General features: G+C 34.5%; 2 protein-coding genes across 15 annotated transcripts in view; both read right to left on the bottom strand.

Moving 5' to 3' along the window:
- The window catches only part of LOC106162001 (maternal B9.15 protein), a 38,439-nt gene that overhangs the window by 14,994 nt on the left and 2,297 nt on the right, over window positions 1-21,148 (bottom strand). The gene's annotated exons all lie outside the window — the stretch shown is intronic.
- Window positions 2,271-20,192, bottom strand: LOC147760796 (uncharacterized). Of its 14 annotated transcripts, none has more exons than XM_087017436.1 (7): window positions 18,467-20,192; window positions 18,094-18,148; window positions 17,246-17,323; window positions 16,385-16,466; window positions 15,515-15,596; window positions 12,001-12,517; window positions 2,271-3,429 (listed from the first exon to the last, which is right to left on the bottom strand). In XM_087017436.1, the coding sequence occupies exons 6-7, from the start codon at window positions 12,515-12,517 to the stop codon at window positions 3,338-3,340; spliced, it is 609 nt and encodes a 202-aa protein (XP_086873562.1). In that variant the 5' UTR covers window positions 15,515-15,596; window positions 16,385-16,466; window positions 17,246-17,323; window positions 18,094-18,148; window positions 18,467-20,192; the 3' UTR covers window positions 2,271-3,337. The 14 variants fall into 11 exon arrangements, with proteins under 14 accessions (XP_086873560.1, XP_086873570.1, XP_086873562.1 ...); XM_087017434.1 differs by having other exon boundaries at window positions 18,907-20,192; XM_087017444.1 differs by lacking the exon at window positions 17,246-17,323 and having other exon boundaries at window positions 12,001-12,108; window positions 12,440-12,517.

A 21,148-nucleotide genomic window follows, 5' to 3' on the forward strand; every position in this document is an offset into this window, starting at 1 on the left:
AGTCACACCTTGAAAATGCCAATAAGTTAAAAATTAAATTTTCACAAAAAAACTGTTTAACTGGCAGAAAGAATTACTTAAGGGATCTTGGATATTAACGAAAAAGTCCAAAACAAATGCAGCTAATGAAATTTCCTATTAACTAAAAGAAAAGGTCTAGCAAGCCAAACAATTTTTCAAAGTTTGTAGTCACAGTGTAACACGAGTGACGTAATATCAGCGTTTTGAGGCTAAAATTGTCTTTTTTTTAATCAAGAATTTCTCTTAAACAAAAAGCCCTATTAATGCGATTGAAATAGCTATCTAAAGGTTAGCACAAACTCCATTAAACTCTGTCAGGATTTTCTCTTTTTATTTTTACTTTTGATTTTATTTTGATAAAACGTGAATTTTACGAAAAATATATGGACCTTCCGATTTCAGTATTAATAACTTCAAAAATAAAAGGTCAATCCAAAAACCAAGACTCAGACGACTAGATATTATACTGAAACGGAGACACATCAAATTTCATGTCAATCTGACAGTTACAGAATGAGATATGGGGATTGAAGTTTAGACTATGTTATCAATCTTCAAAGCTGAGAAATCGCTCCTAAACCATTTTGCTCAGGTAATTGGGCTATTTAAGCAAAATAATTGCACCTCCACCTTACCTGTTATCATCTTGTTGATCGGGAAGGTCTATACACCATTACGTGTTAAAATTGGGTTGTTTGTTTCTATCTAGATGCCAGAAAATCTTACTTTTGTACGCAAACTTATTCGTACCACGAAAGTCGCTCTTCCATGGGAAATGATTGACAGCTGAGTAGGTCTACCTACTCTCGTTTCACTGACGTAATTAATCATAATTGTGCCTGACGCAGTAGGAGTCTGTGCACTGTCTAGGAAGTGTCTAAGGAAGCGCTTACAAACAAAAAGAGGATTGCTTGGTGTGCCAGCAGAGGACAATGCCACCCGTCGTGCGTGGGCGCCGCTCTACACACCAAGACGCGAAAATTGAGAAAGTAAAGCAAGATTAACTCCGAGAAATGGCCGAAGGTGGGTACATATATGCCATGATGCCACAGAGTGCCAAGACCGTAATATGCGAATTTGAAAATGTTTTGGGTGGCAATATTACTGTAAAACTTGCTTGCTATTACAATCTTTATTGTGCATAAAATGATTGCCTAACGATTTTTTTCTGACAACCCCAGACGTTGTACGAATACTCAGCAGTTCAAGTGTGATCTCGAGTCTTTACCGCGGGGTTTCTCCATCCACCAGAAGCACTCTCTTTCACAATTCTCTTGCTTTCCTCGCTCATCCGTTTTCTCACGACTTTCTTTCTTCCCATGACTGTGTATATAACTGTGTTCTGCTTAGCTGACGTAAGACTTATGAGCTGCCAGGGCACGCGTAACAGCTTTAGAAGTTAGACAACCATTCTTGCCCCGCCCCCCATAGTAACGGTGCTTGACAACGGAGGCGGAGCCTAAAGCCTGCCACCCGTACCAGTCAGGACAGGTAGAAAAACTCGTCCAAATGTATATTTTTAGTCCGTGTTTCACAAATATAACTTAATTGAGTATTAGATACAAAATTGATTATTTCTAACGTATAAAAAACTAAAAATCGAGTTTTAGACGTATTTTTAATATCCTAGACCCCTTAACAGACTGCATTGCCTACTGAAGCTGTATTTTAGTCCCATGTTTCTTTCCTGTAAGTTTGAGAGCAGTAAGTGACATGGTTTTTCTTATATGGTCATCATGGGAGCAGTGCCTAAAATAGTTTTTTTTTCAAATTTTGATGCAAGATTACATAATGTTTAACAGCATAATGACCATCAACTTTAGTAACATGGATATTCAGAAAATGTGACTAGCAAAGGTCTTCAGGCCCATGGAACTTCAAAGTCACAACTTGAAAATGACAAAATGTAAACAAGACAGCACTGTTCTGAAATGTTTTTTCCCCATTTTTAACAATTTTTAACATATATCAAAATTCACAGTTTACTGCCATTTATATATAATCAACTATAAAAATTAATGAGATAGGAAAAATATCAATAGAGCAGTGTTAAATGTCCAATTTCTTCCCAGAAGAATTTCATCAGCTGTGTTAAGTTTTAAGAATGATGTGAATTTTTCTTCAGTCAACAGCTAATATGGAGGTAAAACCTATCTCAATATTAGCTGTTGACTGAAGAAAAATTCACATCATTCAAATTTCTTCCATTCTGAGATTCTGAACATAGTGAATGATTGAATCTGACAAACTGCAATGATATGAGTTTATTTCAATTTTTGAAAATTTATTTCACAATACACGATAACAAGTTTACCATAATATATATATAATATATTTTTTTATTTAGACTCGGCTGTCGTACTAACTGCATTACAGACCCTGGGCATTTTGCTAATTGAAAATTGAAAGCTTTATAGTAGTCATATATCTGTCAAGAATGAATAAGGGTAAGCAAGATGGCAATTTAGCTGTAGATAAATACTCACATAACTAATTGGTGAGGTCATTTTAGAGCATTTATTTTCTAAGATACCAAAATAAAGAAAGATGACATTATAACAAGCTAATATATTACTATTAGGCTGTATTCACATGCAAAATTTAAAAAATCCATTGGTGGTATCTAGTGTTCACGGTATGTTTACTCTGTAGCGATATTAATTAGCAGCGTGAGCTAGTCATTTCCAAAGCTGTAATTAATTTGTGCTGCTAGTTATTTATGCCATGGGGTATTCAGCATTAAAACAATAAAGTATAAAATGTACAGCTTGAACATAATGAATAAATGACTCTTAGAATACAGAGCATTTGTAAATATGACCAGTATGGAATGTGCTAGACCAGAACTGCATGTCTGCAACAAAACCAGGGGTACATATTAGCCATGAAAAATAACATTTTGTTCATTTCTAAGACAAATATTTTTTACATATCTTTTTTACTTTCAATTTTATAAAACTAACTGTATTCACAAAATAAGAAATGATAGGAGAAACTCTGTTTTGCTATGCTCCATAAAATACAATTCAACTCATTCAATAGCCATACAGATTTCTTAAAAAATCTTTTTCTGACATTTTTTTGCTACCAACATTTAAATAGTCAAAATGAATAAACTTGAATAATTTACTCTAAATTGTCTTCTCTATCAGAGGTACAAAACTGTACATGACATTGTTTTTTGTTCAAGTATACTGAGTGTTCTTCAGTGTGAAGAATGAACATTTCAACTTCACAAATAACACATCTCCAACAGTGTCAATTATATTATAACATTTATTGTTCTTTCCTCATACTATGAGTAAGAAGAGAAATCCTATGCTTGAGCCCAGTCTTGTTTCCATAAACCCCATGGAAAGAAGTTACAAGTGAACATTAATCTTCTCCAAGTAGGTGGTATTTTCCTTTCTGAAATTAAGAAATATATGTAACATGACATGTTAATCTCATAAAGATTTGTCACTGCTCAATTTGGTTGGTTTTTTTTAATGGGTTTGGTACACTGAAATTGACTAGACAGCAAAGCTGGCAAAGTAGCAAGTGATCCAGTTTTAAGGGATATATAAGCCACTGAAAATGTCAATGTGTGGAAAAAAAATGATATAAAAATAATGACTGCTGTAAATTGTTAACTGATCATGCTGATTTTAAAAAGCAACCTGTTTCTTTACCAAACAAATGTACTTCTTAAAATGATAGTGAAACAAGAATATGGTTTGGTAGGTATGGGGCAAAGGACACCAGCCAAGTCTATCTCCTTTTTTATTATGCCATGTTTTAAGTTAAAAGGGAAAGATGGTATTTCTTCTTGAACTATAACTGTCTTTAATATGATGATTATGTTCTTGCTTTCGTCATTTATGTAAAATATTATATATAAATATATATTTAACAATATAATATGTAAAATTTTATAAAAGTAAAGAAGAGCACAATAATGTGTGAAAATGTATGAGTAATCATGTAACTTAGAATTGAAAGAAATAAATAATTCGGTAAACAAATATCATTGGTCAATTTCAAGTATTATGAAGTTGAAGAAATGGGTGTGACATTATTTTTCCACATGTATAGGTAAAAGTAAATAACTTTTTAAAGAAGGGGTAAATTCGTAAGGTTTTGTTAATGTTTTTTCTTTCTTTTTTGAAGTGTTATTCTCTGAAACTTCTGCACATGTGTTTAGCTATATATGTGGTTGGAAGTACATAGGTTAAATGAAATTTGGAAACAATCTGTCTTATAATCTGTAATATAAATTTAAAGACAATTTTTGGGAAAAGACAAACAGACTGGAAAGTGATCACCAAAATAAGTGGGCAAAACTATAAGTTTAAGATCTGTATGATTAAAGTTTGTGAAGACGAGATCTAAGGCCGAGTCATAATTGGTAGTTGGAGTTGTGACATGTTGTGTAAACATAAGGTCTTGGCACATCATTTTTCTGAGAGCATTTGCATTGTTTTTATGGAGCCAGTTGACATTAAAGTCACCTATAATAACACATTTGTCTGTCTTATCAATAGTGTCAAGAATATTTCTCAAAGCCTCAAGAAGTACCTGCATTTTACCATGAGGAGGTCGGTAAATTGTGATGACAACTAAGTCAGGAAACTGATCCAACCGTGTGACAGTAATCTCAATTCCAGAGAAATTGCAATTTTTTGGAAAATTCTCTGCATATCTATGGTGACTGTAGATAGCAGTACCATGCTGTCTATGAAGAGTACTATCATTTCTGTGAAGATATTTATCTTTTAGCTGGTATTTTGTATTTAGGTCTTTAATTGCAAATCTGGTCTCAGTGAAAGCACATACATCTGCTTTCGCTACATCAAGATTCTCTCTGATATCATCAATGTATTTGTGAAGAGAACAGCAATTCCAATGGATTATTTTGAAGTGGTCATCTGGTTGTTCAAATAGAAATGATATTGATTTAACAAGCTGTGCTTCTTGCCTTAAACGTTTCATTTCTTGTTTAACTTTGTCAGAAATGCATATTTTACTGGCATTTAATTCCAAAATATGCAACCCTTCTAATTTTTCTACTCGACTAAGTGCAACATTATGCATGTGCTCATTTTTTCTGCCGCTGAGATCTACAACTAATTCTTTCAATGTGTCACCTTGACATCTGTGTATAGTTTTTGCAGCAGACAACTGCAGTGGGAATTGTTTTCTTACAACTTGATACTGTCCTGTTTTTCCCAGGTGAAATTGTCTTTTAACAGGAAAGATAGGTGTCCATGTTTTTGAAATTTTGCTATTATATAATGGTTTGTTCATTCTTCTGACATTTTTGCCAATGTCCTCTGCATCAAATTGTACCCAAATTAATTGTCTGTCTAAATCTACCAGTTTCACAACATTTGGTGCACCATTAGTAATGCCATCTTCTGTGTCAACATTTAGGACAACTTCAGTTCTTTCCCCAACTGCAATATGCAGAATCCTTCGTAAATTCATGGTTTTTTTATGATCCAATGGAATTTGCTTTCTGATGTTGTTTTCTAAATGTTTTGGTACAGGCCCAGTGATAGTATCAGTGGCTGCAATTTGAAATTTTTCTCCTTTCGCATTTTGATAACTGGCATGATTGAAATTTTCTACCAGAGAATTTGTTTGGAAAACATGTAGTAATGGTTGTTGGCTAGTTTTTGATTGATCAAGTTGACGTTCACTTAGAACTTTTATGTCTTTGTCTGTGTGATGTCCTTCTCTAAGCCTATTTAAAATTTCTGCAAACTCTTTACTGTCTTTCTGACGCATAATCTCAGTCAGTTCATACATGTGAAAATGTTTCTGCCACAAATTAGTAGCTAATGGATAATAGTCATTGTTTGGATTTTCAAATATCCAGTTATCAAACACAGGCTTCAGTTGAAATAGGTCACCTATAGCCACAATGCTAACACCTCCAAACAATCTGTCATTGTTTTTTAGTTCTTTTAACCGTTCATTGATGAAACTTAACATTTTACTCCCAACCATTGAAACTTCATCAATAAAGAGAACTTTAAGTGATCCAAGTTTGTATCTGAAACTGTTTAACACATCAGCACTGAGTCTTTTATATTTGAGACTCTGATTTGCAGGAATTTTCAGTAAACTGTGAATTGTGTGGCCACCAATATTATACGCAGCTTTTCCTGTAGGAGCAATCAAAGCAACTCTAATTGTCCGGAAGTCTTCACCAGGTAAACTTGACAAGTACTTTAAAATACCTTGATACAGAGCACGAGTGACAAATGATTTCCCCACACCAGCACCTCCAGACAGGAATATGTGAAATGGATCAGAATTGGATTTGATTAAATGTAAAACATGATGGAAAAACTCTAACTGTTGTCTGTTCATGTTTCTAATCATTTTAAAGTAACTGATATCAGGTATTTCTTTATTAACAATTTCTTCTTCAGTGCAACTTTTGGCAGATACATGTATACCCAAATCTTCTGCTAAGTCATAGGACAGACCAACAGAAGATTGTACCACATCACTAGGTTCACACTGATCAGCTTCATTTTGACATTCAGTATTTGGTGCAACAGTGGCCCACATATCTTCATCTTCACTATCCATGTTATTTAGATCTTCCATTGCTCTGTGCAATTCATCTTTAGCTGGAGAATACATTCTCTGTTGTTCCCTAATCTCATTTTCTAAATGTTGACATCTCTGTTCATAACTTTCAAAATTTTGCAAAATGTCAGATTCTTCATTTCTCCATGGAATATACAACATCAATAGCTCACGGTAATGCTTTTCAGGATATAAACTCTCACTGAACCAAACACTGCGAATAATTTTTGCTTTTTTTCTTTTAATAATGTCTGTTTCACATGGAATATCATGAATATCATCCTCAAAATTTTCAAGGTCATGCTTTTCCAATGGCATACCATCTGTATCTAATATTCTAGAAGATCTTTTTTTGCTTCCGCCAATAATGTTCAAATTGTTGTCATAATATGCAGCAAAATCTGCAAGGGAAATATTGTCCAAGGAAGGTAAGCGCCTGCTATAACGTTTCAAAAGATTGCTGGACTCAATATTGTCAGATTCATCTTCTAATTCTTTTATTTCTTCCAGTGGCTTAAGTAATCGTACTCTGTCTTCAGGGGGTGTAGTGTTAATGAATACAAATGATCGAGAAGCTCTTCTCATGGGTAACTGTAAAGTGATGTAGGAAGCTTCTTGAGCAGAAATTTCAACATTATTAAGAAATTTGTTTCCAATGTGACGGACTTGCTGTTTTATGTCACTGTTACCTTCTCTAGCTTCTTTGCAAGCTTGATAAAGTAAATCTGACATGCCTCTTTGTCCTTTAGAAATGTAATTTACAATATATGTTGCACAAGCATAGATGTCTAAAACAAACTGAATATCCATATTTGCTCTCCATGCTTGTAAACATGACCTGGAATAATTGTTTATCCAAATTTCACAGGGCAGTCTTTTTAAGAACAAAGTATCAGTTTTGATTGTAGATCTCACTGCCAAAATGTAATCTTCTTCTGAGACTTGTACTTTATTTAAAAATTCTTCAAATGTTAGACTAACACATGTAAAATTTTTGTCATTTATAATATTATGAATCTTTGTCCAAACTTGTGCATATTCTTTCTTCTGTGAAGTATCTTCAAGGGGTTTCAGAATAATACTTTTTTTCATCGGAGGCTGTGGAAAATGGAATCTGCAAGATTTTTTCAAATTCTTTATACATGTCCTTGTATGTTTGTGTGTCTGATAAGATACAAGTTCTTTTATTGGATCATCTTCATTTGGTTTGCTACAGCAAATTGTGCTATCAACAAATTGTATGATGTCTTCATTAGAATTGACACCATAAATAGGTGCATTTTCTATCCAAAGCAGCATGTGAATATGTGGACTACCTCTGTGTTGAAATTCTACACGGTAAAAAAAATCTTGTATTTTACCTAATGGTGCTACTTTGTGGCACAAAAAGTGATGTATCAAACACTGGACTTGATAATCAAAATGCCGTGCACAAGTAATGGGATCACTCTGAATCAAGCGACATTTTTCATCCCAGCTTAGCTGTTCTAACTCTGATTCTGAGTAATGTCTATTATCTACTAATTGACCAAGAGTTCCAAGTAAATGATTCCATTTTGTTTCAGCAGAAGAAAAACTGCAGAAAAAAGTTGCTGCTCCTAGCTGACGTATCATTGCAAATAAATCTTTTTTTGCTTTCTCAAAATATGGGGGGGGAACCACGTACTCCTTTTAGGAATGTATAACCTTCATCAAAATGTAAAAGTTTCTCAATGGCTCCAGACTGTTTCAAATCTCCTGCAGTGAGTTTCTTTCCACTAGTTTTATGTTTTCTTACAGCAAGAGAAGCTGACCCAATCAATCTTTTCATCTGTAGTTTTTTTGCTTTAAAAAATATGTTGTCAACACACATTGCTGCTCTTCTGTCATTGCGTCTTAATTCCGACTTGCAAATGTCACTGTAGTGTACAGGGACAAGTCTGTTTTGATTTGCAGGCCTTGCATTGCCAAGAAATATTTCAGGAAAAGCCAATTCCTCACAGTGTTCATCTCTGAATATGCTGAGTGGATGACCTTCTTGGCCAGGTGCAAAAGAATAAATTTTCTCTCTCTCTGTGTCTTCTAAGAAGTCTCTACCTGTTAACATTGTATCTCTTATACCAGGTTTCATTTCTTCCTCATCAATTTCGTCCCAATCTGTAGTATCATTTTCCTGTAAGTATTTACTTATATCTGATTTAGCTCGTGTTACCTGCTTTGTTTGCAGCAAGTTCTTGTATATGCTATCAGCAGACAATGATGAGTCGCATACACTCTGCACGATATCATAGTGATCAGAGTTTGTATTTTGTAGGTAAATAGCTGTCTCGTGTGAATGATTGTTCTGGTCAAGAAAGTTAGCAGAATACTTTAACCATTTCCAAGAGTCACCAGGCTTGCAGTAGACATAGATGTCCGTTTGTAGCAGATGTGCTGCAGCAAGTATTTCTGTTTCAGTACCCCAAACATTTACACTATCCATGCGGGTTCGTCTAATATAATTTGCTGAGGTGCTGTCATTATCGCCTAACATACTACTTGCAAAAGCATACTCAAGCTGCTTCATATGACTGACGATTTTGTTTCTAAGTATAATGTGATTATTATCATACAACATGTCAGAACCAGTGATGGTAAAAGACAAACTTCGAAAAAAACAATTACCATCTCCAATAACTTTCTTCAACTGCCTAGGATTTGTCAAGAGAATATCACTACCAGTTTCAGGCCAATTGTGTGGACGCTTTAATGGTAAGTTTAGTTTCTTGGTTATTTTCTCTTGCCAGAGGGCATCTACAGGCATAAAATGGAATGAAGTATTGTCAGTCCGTATGTGTTGTACCTCATTTTCAGATTCACAATATGTAGGTAATAAATGTCTTTGCTGTAAGTATGATAACTCCTTTTGCAAGTATGAAACATTTCTTACTCTGTGTCGAATTTTTTTTACAGTTCTGAAGTATCTTGAGTACCATGTTCTTCCTTGTTTTTTTCTTTTAAACAAGCCATAATAACTCAGTTTCAAATGCTTATATTTTCTTAGAATATGGTGGCGCTTATAAGCAATGAGTTTTTCAATTCGTTCTCTACTAGAAGCTCTGATTGTATTTATCTTCTTGCGATATCTTGATCTGCCTCTCTCTTGTGATTTGAATGCAGGTACACCAAAAATGTGTGGTTGTTTTGAAAAACCAGCACCTTTTCTTTCACTCTGAATAGTAGCCACAAATTTGTCAACATCAACAGATGGATCATATTTATAAGGCTTGTCTAAAATGACATAGAATTCATCTGCAAAATCACCATCCTGATCCATAAGATGCCCTTCTTCAGAAAATTGAATGTTTTTACAACTAGCAGGGCATTCAACACAAACATATTCTTTCAGTAAGTTTTGTATTTGTTCCTCACGCAAGTTATAAATAGTTGTATGCTCTTTTTTTGTTTGTTCAAATGTGTCAGATCTGCAGGGATTTTCTTCTAATTTCCATGTTGTGTCTACAGTTATTCCCTTTTCTTGATATAATTTTCCATTTGCAGTTAACCAAGCTGCAGCTTCAAGTACTTTGTTAGGTCTTACATTCTGAGCATATGCATAATTTTTAAATTTCACATTTCTTTTGAGCTGAACTTTAATTGTAGAGCTATCTGCCTCAGTTCTTGGTAACTTTGTTACAGTGGATGTAACATCTGCTGGTATATTTACAACATTTCCTTCTAATTTGTATTGTTTTCCACGAGGAGCTTGTTGAAGCTTCATGAAAACTAACCTTGGGCTAGTTAATCTCCACTCTAAAGGTTTTAAATCCAAGAAGCTGGGTTTTTCTGGAAACGACAGGCCATTCACCATAGCGCATGGAGGAATTTTGTTCTTTTTCAAATGAGAAGAGCATGTTAAACATATCCAATTACTGTCAAATAAATCACCAGTTTCTTTGCAATGTTTAACTGCATTATTTTCTAAATTCATGATAGACTCTGAATTTATCACAGTATGCCTGTACCAAAGTTGTTGACATATACAACATGTGTAAATACAACCTTCAGCAACTTTTTTGTGGAATTGTTGTATTAACTGTTGAAGATTAGTATTGATTTTCTGCCTCTTATTACGTTTAGCAAATGAATCAGATTTTTTTTCATGTTTTCTGAATTCGGGATCAGATCTTTTTAACCTTTTATTACTTCTCTCAGTTACTTTGTAATAAGGATCAGACCTTTTCAAGTGCTTGTGCTTCAGAATTTTGGTCTTCATATCAGACTGAGAGCGTTTTAGTCGCTGAGATTCTTGTTCCTTTTTCCTATACTGTGGATCTGCCCTTTTCAACTGTTTGTGCTTTAAAATTTTGCTCTTCTCATCGACCTGAGAACGTTTTAGTCTCTGAGATTCTTGTTCGCGCTTTCTGAACTGTGGATCAGACCTTTTCAACTGATTGTACTTTAAAATTTTGCTCTTCTCATCGACCTGAGAGCGTTTTAGTCTCTTAGATTCTTGTTCGTGCTTTCTGAACTGTGGATCAGACCTTTTCAACCGATTGTACTTTAAAATTTTGCTCTTCTCATTGACCTGAGAGCGTTTTAGTCTCTGAGATTCTTGTTCGCACTTCCTGAACTGTGGATCAGACCTTTTCAACTGATTGTACTTTAAAATTTTGCTCTTCTCATCGACCTGAGAGCGTTTTAGTCTCTGAGATTCTTGTTCGCGCTTCCTGAACTGTGGATCAGACCTTTTCAACTGATTGTACTTTAAAATTTTCCTCTTCTCATCGACCTGAGAGCGTTTTAGTCTCTGAGATTCTTGTTCGCGCTTCCTGAACTGTGGATCAGACCTTTTCAACTGTTTGTGCTTTAGAATTTTGCTCTTTTCATCAACCTGAGAACGTTTTAATCTCTGAGCATTTTGTTCGGCTTTCCTGTACTGTGGATCAGATCTAAGAAGTTGCATCCTGATTTTATTTTTCTCTCTTTTCAAAATATTTCTGTCAGTGCTACTGGTTCCCGTAAGTGAGGTATCCAAAAGAGTTTTATTCACTGCGTCAATTTTGCTTTGTTGTTTGTCTTCTGTCCATTTTAACTGCCTCTTCATTTCATCATGTAGTCTTTTTAAATGGGGTTTGTGCAAATTTGTTTTATCAAAAATGGATGAAATAGAATCAGAGGTAATGGTATTACCAGTGTGTTTTGTTAATGGTACCTTCTTCATTGAACCCACTTTTGAATATTGAACACTTTTTTCCACAGGTTTTAAGGATGTTTTTAATGTAACCATATTGGGTTCATTTTTTTGAATTTCAGGAAAAACTACTGATTCTTTCTTTAATTTGTGGGGTACCGATGATAGCTTTGGGTTGACTGGCATGTTAGATTTTACAGACTTATCTGATGGTGAAAAATGGTCTGAATATATTATAGACTTACTTGAATGACCAGGGGCATCAGTGGCACTCAAACTGACAGGATAGGCTGTGTCAACTGTAGCATCTGTCTTGTCTGAAGCATCTGTATAAGCTGCATGAACAGTAACATCTGAAGCAATGGGAATGTCAGTGTGTTCAGGAAATTCAGTGTTTTCAATAACTGCATTATTTTCACTTTTTTCAGTGTTTTCAGTAATTTCACTGTTTTTTTCAGTAATTTGTGTAATCTCAGTATTTTCAGTAATTTCATTGCTTTTTTCAGTATTTTCACTGCTTCTATCAGTAATTTCACTGCGTCTATCAGTAATTTCACTGCTTCTATCAGTAATATCAGTAATTTCACTGCTTCTATCAGTAATTTCACAGTTTTTCACAGAGCCCACCGAGGTGGGCGTGCCTGCCGAAGCAGGCACAATAGTAGACGTGGCATCCTTAGTCACCCTCTTGCGACTTTTCTTGATCATCTTCTTCTGATGTGCCCTTCTTTGGACCATGCTTTGTTTTTTCAACCTAGGCATCTAGAAATATGAAAAAATACATATTTATTGGCAAACCATAATAGAAACTAAGAGAGTTGTAAACAGTTTCTTTCGAGTGCAACTGCTTAAGAGGCCCTTAACAAACTACCAAGACTAACAAGTGCACCGAAAATAAAACATTATCAAACAAAAACATTATTTACTGATGTGTTGTTTCTGTAATTAAAGGTACATGCCGATGGAGTGCGAATCCCCAGTAATACATGTACATGTAATCTACCTCTACTAGTTACTTGTATAACAAAAATGAAGTTGACATGCCAATGAACAAAACAATTTAATCACTTCATCAACAATAAAATAGCCTTAAACTATCTCATTTAAATTGATGGTTAATTTGGATTACTTATCTAACCTACTAAAATTTATCAGTCCCATTTATATACAGCAGAGAAAGCAGATAGAAGAATGTATTCACATATGCCTTTTGGTGTTGTTTTACAAAATGCTAGTTAATTATAACACGGGGTACTCAGGACACAGACCATGAATACTAGATACCGTCAATGGATTTTTGGATTTTTGGAATTTGGATTTTTAATTAGAACGGTGCCTTAGATACAATGTTTTATTCCATTTTAATAGAGTCAGAATAATATAATATTGGATTCCTTGCAAAGCATAATATTTGTTGTGCCCATCATATTACTGTCATTACAGATTACATAACTACACATAATAATAATAATAATAATAATAATAATAATAGCCCAGTTTCTACTTCCAGCACCGAGCTGGTTTATATTGAGTCTGGTAGTATTATTTGTCTTAAGATGTCAAAGCTCAGAAATGTAAATTAAGGGCATCAGGTATGCTAAAAAAAAAAAAACTATTATTTAAGGTTTGTTTAGTTAAGGTCAAATGGAAAAAGAAAAGACTTCAGAAGAAAATAGGACTTTTGGAACATGTTCAGACCTGCTTTAAGCTACTCTTTTTAAATATGAATTGATTTGTTATAATCAAGTTGTCAGAAAACAAGTGAAATTAGTAAGCTACAGCTACTGAAAAAGAAGTGCAATGATATATAACACTTCATTATATACAGAATATCTGTAAATACCTGGATGGATTTTTTACAAGGTAACTAAATTACAAGGGTTGTAGTAAGTAGCGAGCCTCGTGTGGAAGGGGTTAAGCAGCGATATCCCTTTTCAGCCCTTCTATTTCCTGACTATTTAAAGGTGTGTAGCCAAAGTTTGGTGTCATTTGATTAGTTTATGTCGACGAGGAAGCACTCTCAAATAAGCAAGGCAAGTGATTTTTGTGAAATGCCCCTGCTCACAAGTCTGTCATTGCCATGGCTGCAATCAACGAGTGTGGCTTTGAACTGATAGAACATACACCAACATCCTGATCTTGCTTCCTCTGACTATTATCTATTTCCCAAATTGAGTAAGGCCATTTCAGGTACTCACTTTGTGTCAGATGATGACATCATACGTGAAGTGGAGGGGTTTCTGAATGTCCAAGGGAAGGGCTTCTATGAAAGTGGCATACAGTCTCTCAAAACTCACTGGCAAAAGCGTATAGATACTCAAAGAGAGTATGTTGAGAAATAAACAAAAATACTTGTAAAATGTGTACCCCTTCTATATGAGGCTAACTACTTATCAATCAACCCTCATACAACCTAATTGCTATCGGCCTCCCGAACAGGTATATTAAAGAACAAAACATGGATAAAGGAACTTGGTACATTTGATAAATGTAAACTTGTACTTATTACTTTAGTCAAAAGATAAAAATATCAGCAGTCGCAATTTGCACATTGAGACATGTGAAAAGTAAAACAAGGATAAAGTGACAGCAGTTGAAAAAAAATTCTAAGATTGCTACACAGAAGTTATAAAAGGTGAAGACCAGTTACCAAAAAAGCTACTTGTATGGGTTATTAAATAAACATTTAATTGATCCATCCATTAAGAAATATTCAAATTGTTGATCTCCTAATGATGAACGTAAACAAAGTAATTAATGTTCAAAGGGAATATTCATAATAAGTTATCTTTAGCTGACTTGGATAAATGCTGGGGAGTCTCTGCTTGGAAGCTTAATCCATTTATTAACCAAACAGTACCTTTTTATATGGAGAGGGAAAAAGAACTGGTCTCATCTATAAGGGTCTATTCCCACAACTTTAGATCGATCTATCACCGCGGGGAGTCTCACCAGACTAACGTCAGATAATCCCCCTTAAGTGTCCGTCCCCGCCCACTACAAGCCATAAGGGGCAATTAACTTTCGTGTCCGCCCGGCTGACAGCTATTCAGCGCGAACCCCCAGGGAGTTAGGTCGATCCAAAGTAGGTCGATCTAATCTATGGAAATGGGGTGTAAGATGCTAAAGTGTGGTATTGATGGTTACCTTTAACAATCATACTATGAAGTAAATGCGCACTAAATTAAAAGGATATTTTCATTAATAAAAGGGCTGCTACTAGTAACTCATTCCCTCTGTAGGGATCTAGGTGATACTCTGTAGGTGATACTCTTAGCACAACAGTGTTCAATATGCTCATTGATGCTCTGGGTGACAAGTTAATTCAGCCCAACACTAATCTGGTCCTCATTTCTGAACCAAACACCTGTAAATTGCACGTTTTAGACAGATGGACTAATTAAGGGTCTGTTATGTATTCAAAAGCAACCTTCAAATGTGAACAATCAATCATGAACAAAAATGGTGCAAACTTTTTTGAGCCTTTTCTCATATTTGGAGAAACCAATCAGTGGATACTGACATTTCAGATTTCAGGAAAGTATACAACAGTATTATATTTAAGTAATAAAAATTGCCATAAAGGCTTGATGTTTCAAAATAACGAACCCACATATTGCCAACAATTAAGTATCTACCTATCTAAAAATACTGCCTTGGTATGTACTTGTCTGCTAGTAGATATCAATATTAAGTGCACACTGCTGGTACTTAGATGATCTTGAGACTTAAATGACAAGTATCTAAAACAATACTTACATTCTATTGCCACACTAATTATCCTGACAAGGTGCAATTGACTAAGTGGGTAACTGACTGACTGAGTAACTTCAACTGGGAACTGGAAGAAATAGAATGTTATATAAACTCAACTGACTATTATTTAATCTAGCACTGATGCTCTTAATATCTGAAACATATTCCTTTACTTTTGATAAGCTCCTCATTGTTGAGAAGAAACTATGGTTACTCAAAAAATATATAGCATATAAAAATAATAATAATAATAATTATTATTATTATTATTATTTACAGTCTAAAATCCATATATAAAATGTTTAGTAGATTTTACAGAGGTAAAATGAACAGAATATGATCTAAAGAGTCAAAAATAAAAAATAAACAGTTGAGATATAAACGATATTGAAATATATGGTGCAATGTAAATTAATATATTCTGTAGGTCCCATTTAAAACAAGATGATCCGCCAACTAGCAGATCTGCCAACTAAATAGGGCTGACCCTACTTTAAAAATGATAGCGCTGAATCCAGAAGGTCTCACATCCTCAACATGCGCCCTTAAATGGATTTAAATTCATGCAGGGTTTAATTATTAGGCCCCTGCAGTTGTGGCATGTGTGGGGGCAAAAAGACCGTTAAGGAATAAATGGCATGGTTATTGAAGTGGGGTTAAAATTATTTAGTGGACGAATCTGCTTGTCAGTGGTCCCTCTATTCTGTTGCTTCAATAACCAACCCACATATTGCCAACAATAAAGTATCTACCAATCTAAAAGTATTTCCTTGGTATGTTCTTGTCTGCTAGTAGCTATCTATATAAAGTGCACACTGCTGGTACGTAGATGATCTTGAGACTTAAATGACAAGTATCTAAAACAATACTTACATACTATTGCCACACTAATTATCCTGACAAGGTGCAATTGACTAAGTGGGTAACTAACTGACTGAGTAACTTCAACTGGGATCTGGAAGAAATAGAATATTATATAAACTCAATTGACTATTATTTAAATCTAGCATTGATGCTCTTTATATCACAAACATAATAATAATAATAATAATAATAATAATAATAATAATAATACCCTAATAATAATAATAATAATAATAATAATAATAATAATAATAATATTTATTTACAGTCTAAAATCCATATATAATATGTTCAGTAGATTTTACAGAGGTTAAATGAACAGAATATGATTAATAGAGTCAATAATAAAAAAATAGCTGGTAAAGATATAAAGATATTGAAATATATGGTGCAATGTAAATAAATATATACTGCAGGTCCCATTCAAAGCAAGATGATCTGCCAATTAGCAGATCTGCCAACTAAATAGGGCTGACCCCACTTTAAAAATGATAGTGCTGAATCCCAAAGGTCTCACATCCTCCACATGTGCCCTTAAAAGGATTTAACCATGTGTCCAGGTTTAATTATAAGGCCCATCGGGCCATGCAGTTGTGGCGTGTGTAGGGGCAAGAAGACCGTTAAAGAATAAATGGCATGGTTTTTGAAGTGGGGTAAAAATTATTTAGTGGATGGATCTGCTTGTCAGTGGTCCCTCTATTCTGTTGCTTCAATAACCAACCCACATATTGCCAACAATAAAGTATCTACCAATCTAAAAGTATTTCCTTGGTATGTTCTTGTCTGCTAGTAGCTATCTATATAAAGTGCACACTGCTGGTACTTAGATGATCTTGAGACTAAATGACAAGTATCTAAAACAATACTTACATACTATTGCCACACTAATTATCCTGACAAGGTGCAATTGACTGAGAGGGTAACTGACTGAGTAACTTCAACTGGGATCTGGAAGAAATAGAATATTATATAAACTCAACTGACTATTATTTAATCTAGCATTGATGCTCTTAATATCACAAACATATTCCTTTACTTTTGATAAGCTCCACATTGTTGAGAAGAAACTATGGTTACTCAAAATATATATAGCATATAATAATAATAATAATAAATAATAATAATAATATTTATTTACAGTCTAAAATCCATAAAAAAATGTTTAGTAGATTTTACAGAGGTAAAATGAACAGAATATGATCAAAAGAGTCAAAAATAAAAAATAAACAGTTGAGATATAAACGATATTGAAATATATGGTGCAATGTAAATTAATATATTCTGTAGGTCCCATTTAAAACAAGATGATCCGCCAACTAGCAGATCTGCCAACTAAATAGGGCTGACCCTACTTTAAAAATGATAGCGCTGAATCCAGAAGGTCTTACATCCTCCACATGCGCCCTTAAATGGATTTAACCTCATGCAAGGTTTAATTATTAGGCCCCTGCAGTTGTGGCATGTGTGGGGGCAAGAAGACCTTTAAGGAATTTAACATATTTAGTGGACAGATCTGCTTGTCAGTGGTCCATCTATTCTGTTGCTTCAATAACCAACCCACATACTTCCTGCAATTTAGTAGCTGCCTAGATGTTCAAGTATTACCTTTTCTATATACTTGAATTCTAGTACTTAGCTATCTACATCAAATGCATAATTCTGGTATTTTGATGATCGTGAGACTTAAATGCTAATGATTTAAAACAAACAATACTTGCCACACTTATTATTCTGTGAAGCTTCAACTGAATTGCTTCTAACTTCAACTGTGAGCTGGAAGAAATATAATATTATACAAATTCAACTTAAAATGATTAAATCTAGCATTGATTCTCTTTATATCACAAAGGGGGCATCTCGATAGTCCGAAGGTTTATTGGTCCGAAAAGTGGTAACATTTTTGCCGATCTTTTAATCAAGGGCTCATTGGTCCGAAGGTTCTTTAGTGAACATTCGGACCAATGATTCTTCGGACTATTGCTATGGACCCATCACAAACATACTCCTTCACTTTTTATCAGCCACAATGTTGAGAAGAAACTATGGTTTCTACAAGTATATTAAAATATCACCAGTAATATTAGTACTTACTAGTACTGTAACACAGGATAAACCTTGACCCCCTTTTGGAGCAAAGTACACATGCTGTTAAACACCATAAAACAAATGCATTATCCTGTGAATCAATGAAAGGCAAATTTCCCCAATAAAGAAATGTGGCATCAATTCAGGCAAGCAAGACACCATTGCCATTTAATGAGATTTTTCACATAGCTATTCTTAACTTTCTTTAGTCGTGAATATTGTTGATGCACATCTCTAAAAGTTATGCACTGTTTTAAATACTATAGAGCTTTAGGATACAGATTTGACATAAACATCTTCAGTGTCTAATGTTATGTATGTATGATCTTTTCAACTGTTAATTAGGATTTATTAATTAGCTTTATTTTTGCTCTTAAATTGTTTTGCAATAGCAGTATAAATAACTCCTCTTAAAAACTAACATTAAACTAAAATTAACAACTTACCAAGCTTCTTCTGTAAACCTATGGCCTCCTTCACAATGTCTCTAGTTGCACATTTCTAGGTCACTGCATCTCATTAGTCAAATGAACTGGGGATTGTGGGAAACCTCCTGATGAGAGCTTAGAATCTTCCTAAGGGAGATCTGGCTTTTCTGTTAACCTTTCCACCCTTAGCAACAGTCTCTAGTTGCACATTTCTAGGTCACTGCATCTCATTAGTCAAATGAACTGGGGATAGTGGGAAACCTCTTGATGAGAGCTTATAGAATCTTCCCAAGAGAGTTCTGGCTTTTCTGTTAACCTCTTCACCCACAGTATAATAAAACAAGACAGCACTGTTCTGACATGGGTTTATTTCCATATTTAACACTTTCTAAACATAAAACAAAATAAACAGTGTACTGCAATTTTTATATGATCAACTAAGAAAATAGATGAGATGGGAAAAATATCAATAGAACAGTGTTAAATGTCCAATTTCCTCCATTCTTAGATTCTGAACATAGTGGATGACTGAATCTGACAAACTGCAATGATATGAGTTTATTTCCATTTTTGACACTTTATTACACAAAACACAATAACAAGTTTACCATAATTTTTACAAAATCAACTGAAAATATTGTAAAGATGCAGGAAATGTCAAACAAACACTTTTACGTATCTTATTACTTAAATAATAAGGCTATTAACATGCCTAAGAATTGAATCTGAGGAAATGCGAAAAAAACAGCTTCACTTCTAAAATAATGCCCCGATTATGCTGATTTTCGAACTCAATCTGCGTTTTAGTAAGATTGACCATTCCTGTGAGTTTAATGACAATGGGTCTCTCTGTTTTTCTTATATTGTGTTTACAGTGTTGCATATATGCTGAAAAATGAAAAAAAAACAACACAACTACTAAAATAGTGGCCCGATCATGCCGATTTTCGAACTTGACCTGCGCTTTAAGAAGATTGATTACTCCAGTGAGTTTCATGACAACAGGCCTAACGGTTTTCCTTAAAATGTGTTTACAAGGTTGCATATATGCTGAAAAGGAAAAAAACAGCATAACTTCTACTATAATGGCCCGATCATGCTGATTTTCGAACTTGACCTGCGTTTTATGAATATTCATCAGCTCTGTTAATATAAAACCAAAAAGTAAAACTGTTTTCCACTTATCGTGTTTACGGTGAAAGTGCACGGCGACGGCATCGGCATCGGCATCGCCATCGGCGACGGCGACGACAGACGCAGGCGATGGCAATATGTACAGACACATCTGTGTCTGTACATAAAAAGAAACAGCAGATCTGAATCTTCATAATAGGCCGTGGCCAATTTCTTATTCAGTTACTCTTCCATATCAGTATGCTTCAACAGGCACCATACTGGCCTTCACAGCAACAGCAGCCAAGGCCACAAAGCACTGCCAACTGACCAAGCTACCCTGGACACCATATGATAATGTCCAACAAGCTGTACCTGGTAGTAACTGTACAGATTCAGGCTATCCACTTTTACTTTTTTTTCCAACTTCAATGCCCATGATCGAGTCAATGGTTTCAAGTAGAGATCCAAAATAAACAAACAAACAAACAATAAATAAATAAGAAACAAAGTTAAAATTTAGCAAACAATATATACATGATTTCCCTAAATTATTCACAAAACAAATTTTTCTTTTATTCTCTTTTATTTTCATAACAACCAGGTCACTTTTGATACAGCTGCAGGTTTGAAATCAATTTGTATGTATGTAAAGCGGAAGAGAATAAATAAATGATATGAATGCTGTGTGTGATAATAGCATATATGCAGGTGGATCGTAGTGGCTTCTGAAATGTTTGACTTACATTCCCAGCTTTAGCAATAATCATGCGCTATATCATGACACAAATAGATGGGAGTCACTCGCAGCCATTCATTTCCACTATAAGCAACCTATGTGTGAAATCTATGCACTGCATTGTTTTCATCTACTTCAATCATCTGACTGAGGCACTACAGTGCAATTGTTGCCCACCTAAGTACCACTTAACCTCTTGCTCTTGCATACGTTTTCTACTAATATCATCATATGATATATAAAACACCAGCTTCACCAAGCAGAGATCAAAGCTTTATGAGACACTTTTTACTTTGGTGAAAACAAATAAATCTACAGCATATTCATGTGAAGAGAAATTCACAAAGTTAACAGAGCAATCATTTAACCCTTTGTTCAATCATTGCTGGTCATCTTCATATGCAATGT

The sequence above is a fragment of the Lingula anatina genome, chromosome 7 (assembly GCF_051362555.1).
Source record: "Lingula anatina isolate TDL-2025a chromosome 7, LinAna3.0, whole genome shotgun sequence".
Lineage (NCBI taxonomy): Eukaryota > Metazoa > Brachiopoda > Lingulata > Lingulida > Lingulidae > Lingula > Lingula anatina.